Source organism: Meleagris gallopavo, chromosome 21 (genome assembly GCF_905368555.1).
Source record: "Meleagris gallopavo chromosome 21, MGAL_WU_HG_1.1, whole genome shotgun sequence".
Lineage (NCBI taxonomy): Eukaryota > Metazoa > Chordata > Aves > Galliformes > Phasianidae > Meleagris > Meleagris gallopavo.
The window spans coordinates 482,293-492,656 of NC_139424.1; the positions used below are offsets into that span (position 1 = coordinate 482,293).

Consider the following 10,364-nt stretch of genomic DNA (forward strand, 5'->3'; position numbering starts at 1 on the left):
TACCTGTTATTTAGTCTCCCCATTTTTCTTCAGACCTTCTCACAGCTCTCTGCAGTCAGATCTGAAGGGGACTGCTGAAAGCTGTTTTCTATAGACACAAACACTACTACTTCAACATAAGACCTTATTCTAAATCTGTCATGAACCAACACCGCTCCTGGACTGTAACACCTTGATTACTTCACTAGCTCCTGCTTCTTCCTTGACACTATTATTCACAATCTCTGCTTCCTATCTTCCAACCAATTACAAAACTAGCAGGATCTCTATTTTCTCTGTGACACTTTCACATTGCCATTGCTTTTAGGTTTTGAAGGAAATGTTTCATTCCTGGACTGCAAACAGTTCCCAGAAGACCTTCAAATGTATGCAGCACGTGGAAGAAGTGCACAGTTGGACAAAACAGAATTGTCTGAAAAAGCCCAGTAAAAGCTTCACGTTCTAACTGGTTGAAAAAGCAAAGCATTTGAACAGGAAATCCTCCTCTGTGCAACTCATTAACTCCTTTAATTACATTTATTTCTTGAAGGTGATACTCTTGCAATCTTTTCCAGAGTATAATTAAAACAGGAATACCAAGTAACTGTCAAAGCCGGGACAGAAGAGAAAAATGTCCAGCTTGACAGGATTATTGCAATACCTGCATGCAATCCAAAGTACTCTGGTAGCAAGGAGAAAAGCAAAAAGAGATATAAAATCACATCAGAGGTTACACTAGCCAAAATCCAACAACCTGCCAAAGGCAACCCAACCCTCAGTTTGAATGAGACTGTTTTGTCTCATAAGGCAGACCGAGTTTGGGTCTGCCTTATTCTGTGCTGGGATTCCCACCCCCACACAAGCATGTTTTGTTAAACAAAAGCCAAATCCCACATATAAACTCCAAAAATGAGGTAACTATGCACTTTTTGAGGGTCTCCAAATCACAATATACTTTGAACAAAAAAGATCAGCTGCTCAAACTGAACAAAACAATTGCCCTCCCCCCTTTTCAGCACACAGAGATGTCTAGTTTAAACATAAGAGACTGCTCCAATCCTTTGATGAATTAGTTCAGAAAACATTTGCCAAGAATGAAGCCTCCCCCCCTTAAAGACTGCTTAGCAGCCCAACAAGTAAATACCAAGTGACATAAAAGCAGCACCTGTATCACCTCTGACCCTGTCTCTGCAGTCAGTAAATGAACACGGAAATTTAACATTATATCACATCACTTCCCTGCAATATTCACCCAACTTGCAACAATTTCAAAGCCATCTAACAGGAGCCTAGCACTCTGGGGATCTCCATTCACAGAGGTCATGCCCACTCAAGCCACAGAGAAATCTCCTCAGTCAGAGACACTTAGCATCCTGCTCGACTCTCCTGGGCTCCTAACAACCACAGAGCTATTGCACAGCGGTGGACAAAGCAATTCAGCCTGTCATCCCTTACTGTGTGTCACCACTACAGACAAGGCCGTGGCCTCCTTTGTATGAAATCTCACTGTCCAGGTGCAAAATGAGGCACTCTGCTTTGTCTCAGGTATTTGGGTATTCAGAAAACCCCAGTGGACAGAGACAACAGAAGTTGCTCCCTGTGCCATCACACCTTTCCCCATTCTCTTCAGGCATGAAATTATCACATCAAGTTTCAGGGTTTGGTGCTCTGCCTTACAGCTCCAGGAATCCACAGCAAAGCTTTTCTCCAAAGTCATCTTGGAGAAATGAGTCATTATGTCTGCCTGCCCTCATTGTTAAGCTGTCTGCCACCACGGCAAAGTGAAGTCAGTGCTGATGTCACCACACTCACACAGTTGGTCCCAGACCAGCAAATGGGACAAGGTGCTGCCTCAAACCTTATCACTTATTATGCTTGGTCATCACTCAACAGGCCAATTCTCTCTTTTTTTTTTCCTTCCTCTAATAAAAAGTACAGAGCCTATACATACAAGATAAATATCAAATGACATGGACATAAGTATTCTTCCTCCCTGCAGATGGCCCTGGAAATGGAGCAGGTGGATCTGAAGGTGGTTACTTAATGTGAAACAGTTGCTGGGCACAGTCTAAACGAAATAAGCTATTTGGTTACAGAGCAGCTTGGGATTTAACAGAAAACTCAAACCCCAATGACTACTTAGCCAGCACAGCCAATAATTGTACACAGTAGCTGTGTCAAATCAATACAGTGTCATATTCTACTCAAGAACCAGTAAAATCCAGGGCATCAAGAAAACTGGCATTAAGAACAAACAACACAAAGCCTAAAGCTACTAATCCATCTCATTTCCTTTCATCTTACCTCTAGAAGCTGTACTGCTCCTTCATGTTCTCTTTTTGCCTCTGCCTGTGCCTAAGAAATGAGAGACAGAGTAAATAAGAAAGCAGCCTACCTAAACTCACCTCTATTATCACCACCACCTTGACAGACATCATTTCAGATTTAAAACACTATACTGACTGAAGGCATCTTAGGTCCATGGACAAATAGCAGTGAGAGATCAGAACTGTCGCACATGGGAAAAATCCCCCTGCTCTACTCAGGTACAAGAGTTGGCACACACACAGACATTCATCCCTGGCTTCCTTCATTTAGTAGACTCACATATATTTCCTCTATACACCACTTCTCCAAGGAGGTAAAGTGCAGCAGTCCCACCTCTTTCCAGGGATCCAGAAAGTACAAGTACCTTCTCTCCCATGCTGCATACCTGCTGCAACCGTCTGACTTCCTCTTGCTTCTCCTGCAGGACTAGCAGTGCTTCCTTGTGTTCAGCTTCCAGCAGCTGCCTTCGCTCAGCCACATCTCTCATGTGCTGCAGAACAATTCACAGACAGTTAAAGGGCAACATTACTGAAATATTGTCCTGTGTCCTGTCATGAGTCACAGAATCAATACATGGCCTGTATTTCACACATCATTAATCACAGGAGAAAGTAAGAAATTCTTACCATAAACCACAGCAACATAAAGAGAATCCTTAAATCAGTGATGGCCACCTTATGTCCCCTCCACCCAAATCCCTGCAGCAGCCTTTCCCGAGCCCCTCTGTTGACTTTGGAAGGACACGTTCCAGGATACTGCATGGCAGAATCCCCAGAAGAGCACCAAATCAAAAGAGTGGATTAGAAAAACCAATAAAACAGAGACAATCTGTGCCATCCAAAACCAGCACTAAGGTCTGGACAGTCCTCCCAGCTGTGTGGGTCCCACTGACCTTCAGCACCTGCTCTAGATTCTCCAGCTTGGTTTGAAGTCCTTGATTTCTCTGAATTACTGAATCCCGTTCCTTAGTAACCAAAACAACCTGCAGCTTCAGGTCAGCATTCTCAGATTCAACCTGAAGAGAAAGAATTGTCAATTAGCACAAGTAGCCATAGGTATTTGTTGTATAAATAATGGAGGGCAATTTACTTTCATATCTCAAGAGGTTGCTTTGAGACCTCCTTCCTGCTTGCAATACCAAAATCACCAGCCTCCTCTCCCTCTGCTTTCCACTCAAAACAAATACTCATGTATTTATTTGCACACACTGCTTCTCCCACTAGGCTCTCTGTTGCTGAGGTGAAGTAATTGGGATATGAAGCAGCTATCTACTGAAGAGATGATACAAACAAACCACAAAAGCTCTGAGAGCTTTTTTAATTCTAAACAGTGGGATTAAACAAAGAAAAAAACAAGATAATCTGTTCAAACTGCATTTACATCTGGAAGTTCTACTAACATATTTTGAATCTGCAGTGCACTATGGCTTGATGACTACTAGCAATATTACCAAGTAAAGATAAACACCTGCACTAAGTATGCTACTTACTAAGCAAAGTTTTACAGAAGGTAATGTCCCACTTGACAAACAAAACCACTGCTTTTTACCTGTCCTGCCCATCCGGCCTTCTCACTCAGCTGCAAGTTCTCCTCAGCCAGTCGTGCATTTTCACTCTGTACCTCCTGCAGCTGGATCTCCTGTCAGAAACAGTAATGTCACTACACCAGTGTCCTCAGACTGACCCTCCCACCTTGTTCTGCAGCATGACTCCACTGCTCCCGCTGACTGATGGTTCAGGATGCTGACAGGATGCTGCTTGTGCAATGGAAGGCATCAGTGTACAGCACTGCTCAGGCTGATATCAGCTTCAGTAGCAGATGACCTCTTTTCTCATTTATGTAGCCTCAAAATTCAGAATGAGAAACTCATTTCCTTGAACACTATCTTCGCCCACAATTCAACTTTCACTATTGGTTCAAGATCACAGTTTTCTCAACAAAGTTCATTAAAGGAAGAAAAATTATTCAGAAAAATCAAAGACATCTACACTGTAAATTCGAGTTTTAAATGGCTGTCTCTAGTTTGAAATCAGGATGCAGTTTGGAGTCGAGAAAGCAACGTGAGCCAGCTATTACTCTATGATACAGAATATTGTCTCTGAGCAGAAGGGAGAGCACAGACATACAGACAGACAGACAGACACTGTCTCTATTAGTTAAGTCTAGACTACCTGCAGCCCCTTTGTACAGCATTAGAAGAATATGACAGTTTCATAATCATTAAAGATTCCACAAATCTTTGGATTTGGATGGCCAAATATTTTCTTAGTATTACTCTTGCTGGTAAAGTCCCAGCTCTTTAAGGTGACTTGGTCCCTTCCCAATCTTGAAAAGCTGTTAACAACAGCTAACAACAATCACCAGCGTATTCCTTAAGCATCCCATAGTTACTGAGATAGTGAGAATGAGCTATGGATATGTAGAACTGACTTGAACTGAGACTGAAGCAAGATGTAAAACCACCCAGAGGTCAGTACCCATTGATGAATCCATAGCAGGCATGCTCAATGCACAGGCTGCGTGTTATTAACCCTGGCTGGCTGGAAACCAGGTCACGGGACGGCACAGAGCAGTGCTAACTCATGTGATGGCAAATAATTGTATGCATTTTGATATAGTGGCTAAACAGAGTCCTGTGAACAGCAAAAAAATATGCAGATGTGTTTTGTGTTTTCACAGCATTATATAAGTTGGAAAGGACCTCTAGAGATCACCGACATGTGCTGAATGCTGATGGAGACCAACCAGTGCATGTGAGCACAGTGAGGAGGGGATGGAGCGTTTCTGCAGTGGTGACAGTGACAGCATATCACCTCTGCTGGTGCACATTTGTGCCAGCACAGCATGAAGCCTCTTGCTCACTGCAGCTGAAAATGCACAGCTAATGGTGATGACTGTGCTGAGAACCAGTGTTTTGTAGCTTCCTCTATCAAATAGTGTTACTGTGCTGCTCTTTGTATCTATTGTAGCTTCAAAGGAAATAAGGACGTATTATTTTTGGTGCAACCAACGTATATGCAGCCCAGGACAATTCCTCTTAACTCAGTGCAGCCAGGCAAGCCAAAAGGTTGGACACTCACGAACTACAGATTGTGATTATCATTAACATCACCAGAGCTGTTCAGCAAAGTAGAAACAGAAGGGAGAAATCCAGATGCTTTACTATTACCTGTAAAACCTCCATGAAATGAAACAAGAGGTAAAACTTCATCCAATGAGTAGAAGCACAAGAATATAGCTGTATGTTCAACTACCATCTCAGGCTGCAGAAATCTTTTGATGCTTGCCCGGAGTGAATGTGAAAAGATGAAGCATCTCCCCAGACCAGAAGAGGCTATGGAGTTTTATCCAGTGATTTATGTAACTTCACTCAACACAGCTAGCTGAAGGACTAAATAAATAATTCCAGCTTCAAGAGCTGAAGCCCCAAATTTGTGACAATTCAGATTGACACTGGCAAATCATTACTGCAATAAATAGAACAGAACCCAGGAGAACCACAAAACAACCTAGCTCTTTGCCATTACACTCACACCATTAGGCAACAAGAACACTTACGAGTTCTTTGCATCTTTTATGCTTTTTCCTCACTTCATGTTCAAGGTTTTCACATTTTTTGCGTTTTTTCTTGAGTTCAAACTCCTGCATAGAACAAGCAAAAATAGACCATGTTCATAAAATATGGAAGAAATTCAGCTTCTCTGATCCAATGCTATATTGTTTTTTTCTGTTTTCTTAAGAAAATCTTTGTTACAAACATAAATAACATATAAACCTACAGAGATTTTAAAAAAAAAAAAAGTAGTGAAAATAAAAGACTTTTCAAGTAAAACAGCTATTCCTCTCTTCCTCAATCCTTTCAACTTCTGGAAACAACTCTCTATTTCTCAGTTGCAAAAATTGTACTGATTTGTCTAGGATAGGATGAAGGACAGGCTGTGAGGAACGAGTAGGGACAGTTGTGGAGTGTTTCATACTGAAACACTAGCTGTGCTAAATTAGCTCTTATTCTAATCCAAATGACATCTAACAGGCAGCAGACAACCACTCTTTATGTGCCTTTATCTGTGGTTACTTGCTACCACTCTTGGTTCCCCAGGTAGATAAAGGTGCCTAAACCTCACTGTGAACTGTCTCATTTTGCTAGAGTATTTCACAAAGGCCACACTCCTCATGACATCCGTCTTGGGGCAGTCATGTCTGTTCAAATAATGCCGAACCAAACACATCACAGAATCTATCACTGGCATGGCTTCCTCTCCTTTCAGACTGACTGCATCTAAAAAGACTTAAGTTACCAAAATCTTTGCCTGGATTCTGTGGGTGAAAACTCAAGAAAAACTTGAACTCCTTCATCCAAAACCAGACTGGCTTTGCTCTGGAAGGAAAGTGCCAAAAGACACAGACCCCTCCTGCACCCGTGGACAGGGCAACAACTCACCAGCTGCTGTATCTGTTGGCTGCTCTCTTGGTCTGTTACTGCATTTTTTGGAGGGAAATTTTCATGTCCTTCCAAGGCAGGGCCCAGTGGTAGCACACCTGGTTCCACCTGGAAAGCAAGTGAGATCTCAGAGTTCAGGGACAGCCAGGAGCACCAAGGAAGACATTCTCCTGGCCACAGCACCTGAGATAGTAAATCTCACAAGAAAACTCCAAAACAATAATCAGAGCTGGAAGGTGATTAGATGGAGGACACTACCTTTAATCAACCAAAAGTGAAAAATCAGCAAAGATCTCAGCATCCAAAAGGCAAGGAAGACAAGAGGGTATCAAGAAAGAGGGCATTGTTTGTTGGTGAGAGGGACAGAAACAACCAATGTGCTGTGCCTTATGTTCCAACACCAAACATAACACAGAAACAAGGGAAACCCCTTCACAACTACTACAGGAAGATGTCTGGTCAACAGCTGACATGGCTCAGTCTGCCCAGACGAATACTGACAGCAGGACAAGGCCTGAGGTAGGCAGATGAAAAAGGGCCATGATAATACTGTTTTTCTTTAAATGTTGAAGTTATTTTTGATAACTAGGTTTTAGGGACAGGAGCTGATGATCATCAAAGTGAAGTGATGCAGTGAAGAGGCAGGAGGACTTTGTGACTGCACCTCAGCCTGTAACCTCAGCTACCTGTCACCAGCAGTGGAATTTCTCATTTCACTCTGAACTCCTGCAGCGAGGGATCTAAGTTACTAAGTCTGAGGTCCCTTCACAGTCAGCTATCAGGACTGCATCCCAGAACAATAAAACTCTCTTTCGACTACTTTAGACTTGAAACCCTGGTTTCAAGTACAACAATTTTCACGTTGAAAGCCAGAAAAGCGTAAGACTCCAGACAAGCCCAGGCTAACAAAGTTTCCAGATTTTTTGCTACAGAGCAGGTGCTTGAAACAGCAGAGTCCTGAAACTGACATCCTGCATTGAGTTCAGGGACTTCCTGCAGCCCTAGAATTAGGGAGAAATGGGAGTCCCATGAGAGAGACTAAGCCCCAGCCAACAGCTGGAAATCTCAAGGACCTCCACCCAAGCCATGGGCCCTTGCATGTCTTCATGTGTTTTGTCAAAACGATGCATTTCAGTCAGCTTTAATGAAATAACATCTCAAGGAACACCAGCAGATGCCATCTAAGGTCAGGTACCCACTGTACCACTTACATGCACTATGCTTAGCAAGCCATACTATCACAACAGATATGTAAGAAATTTCTGCTTGTTTGTAAGCACTTTTCAGTAGAATGATACATAAAATGATTATATTCCCCATTACAGACAACTTTCAAAAACTATAAAATTACCTTTGCCCACTCAGGTCTAATTTCCATCCAAGAACAAAGACAACCTCCCCAGCTACGTGCTCATACACTCTTATTTTTCCGCAGAACCCAGACTCAGCACCATACCAGACAACTGCTAAATGAGACTGGCACACATCACGATGAGCGCTGTGCCCTGGAGCTGAGCCACCTCATTCACAGCAGGGACTGAAAGATGGTTCAAAGGAACCAGGTGCAAGGAATATGTTCAAGAAAACAGTTAAAAATAACCAGAGAACAGCTGCCCACAGTGAGCACCTATCTTGGCAGAGCCCAGGGAGAGAGCAGGGTGAGGCTGTACTGCTGATGAGATGTCCAGAACGTAGCAGCTTAAGTCAAGCATACAACAGGCACAGATGTACCCAGGCTTTGGCAAATGACCAGACTGTTTAAAGCAAGCAATAAAGTATATTAAAAATGTTGCAGTCTTTCTAGAAAACTCTGTCCTTGGCATACAGAAAGCATCATCACAATCCTGCCCCCCCCAGAAATGCTGAAGCATCTCCCATCCAACCACAACCCATCTCTCTGCTGTGCCAGGACAGCCCTGTCCAATGTCACTGAGCTGGACCAGGAAACTGATTCAGGTTACAGAAAAAGTGGGAAGAAGGCTATGTTTGCTGGGCTGTTTTTAACCCAGATCCATTCTCTAGTCCCTAACACTCTGCAACTCAGACTGGAGGAGCAGTGGGAATGTGCAGTGGGAAGTAGGAGGCAGCTCAAGTGAGCACTACCACTGTGAGAAATGCTCACTACATTAGTATTGTTACAGAGATAAGCATCATCCCACAACCGCAAATAAAGAAGCAGGGAGATCAGAAAGGGAAGAGAGAAAAGGGATTTTCCAACACCACTAAGAGAACCTTGTTCTTTACACCCTGAGGAAGTTCCTTGAAAGCCAGGGGATGCAGCCCTGACACACTGTGCTACAGAAGGAGACAGAAGAGCAAAATCATTTATTTTACTTGTGGTACCTGTGGTTTTTGCTGACTTCATCCTCAACACACACCCACACACACCCAGGTCCTCACTCCCTGCTCTCCGATGCTACCACACAGCCTTCTTGCTATGTTCAGCTGGGAAATCCTTGGACAATGAGGACTGACTCTCCTGATTTTGGAGAAGTGAAGAGCAGCTATGAGAAAGGATATAATGCATATTCTCTATCATGAGGAGAATCTGACATATTCTGCAGGGTCAACTGAAAATCAAGGTATAAAAGAGCTGGTCAAGGATGACTAGGGCAGAGCAGGACCAAAACAATAAATAAAAGAAGACTGTGCATCTGTCTTCATCGTCTGGGGGGGTGAGGGTTCACCATGGCAGAAATCTCAAACTGTGAAGAACAGCTGAGGATTTCTCTCAGAGATCAAACTGTCAACCAGGAGAACTGTAGAAACCAATATAATAAACAGTAACAAATTACCAAGATGAGACAATATTCATCTGAATTTAAAAAACAAAAAAAAACCAAACACTTCAGCATGAACGGAATGTCTCAATTTCAGCACCAACTCAGTAAGGATGTGCACTATGCCACCTCTCTAATGCAATGCAAAACAACTGGAAGGTGGTAAAAGTCATGTTTTAAAAGGCTTCCATTGGGGATCTGGGGAAACACAGACCTGAACATTTGGCATCTGTGCCATAGGAAAACCAACTGAATTGCAATGAAGAATACGCAAGTACTTAAACAAACAAAAGAAAAAAAATCAACCCTATGCTATACTCCTGAAGCTAGCAAACGGGTGAGGAAGCTGCAGCACATACAGCCTGCCTGGTGCTCTGCTACAGTGCTTTTTTAAAGGCTTCTGCAGACACTAAGCTGATGTAGGAGGAGAGAAAGGGTTTCTCTGAGGAAAACAAGAATTGAGAGGCAGTAGGAGCTGTGCACCCCAAATACTGATGTGGTGATGAAACAAACGGCGAAGGGTCCCTGTGGCACTGAGAGATCACAGCATGGCATGGAACAAACATTGCTTCAGTAGTAGCCAACGCTTAGACAACAAGACAAAGGGCTCTGTCAGGAAAGAGAGGGAGAACTCTGTTATGCTGCTCTGGGGGATCCTGCATGCTGCAACACAAAAACGACACAAAGAAAGACAACTAGAAAAGACAATGGGTTTTCCCAAGGAGACTGTGGATGCCCCATCCCTGGAGGCCTTCAAGGCCAGGCTGGATGTGGCTCTGGGCAGCCTGGTCTGCTGGTTGGTGACCCTGCACGTAGCAGAGGGTTGAAACTGGACG

At 43.3% G+C, this 10,364-nt stretch overlaps 1 protein-coding gene across 9 annotated transcripts in view; it reads right to left on the minus strand.

Annotated features, from left to right (window-relative positions):
- TSPOAP1 (TSPO associated protein 1) overlaps positions 1-10,364 on the minus strand; it is a 61,518-nt gene that overhangs the window by 30,686 nt on the left and 20,468 nt on the right. For 7 of the 9 annotated variants that reach the window (XM_085240989.1, XM_085240985.1, XM_085240983.1 and 4 more), the window contains exons 6-11: positions 6,749-6,856; positions 5,866-5,949; positions 3,856-3,945; positions 3,200-3,322; positions 2,693-2,797; positions 2,284-2,334 (exon numbers count right to left, since the gene is read on the minus strand). In XM_085240989.1, coding sequence (XP_085097115.1) covers positions 2,284-2,334; positions 2,693-2,797; positions 3,200-3,322; positions 3,856-3,945; positions 5,866-5,949; positions 6,749-6,856 — 561 coding nt within the window. Of the gene's footprint in view, positions 1-2,283; positions 2,335-2,692; positions 2,798-3,199; positions 3,323-3,855; positions 3,946-5,865; positions 5,950-6,748; positions 6,857-10,011; positions 10,233-10,364 lie in introns of those variants that run through there. The other 2 variants (XM_031556430.2, XM_085240984.1) reach the window with 2 other exon arrangements.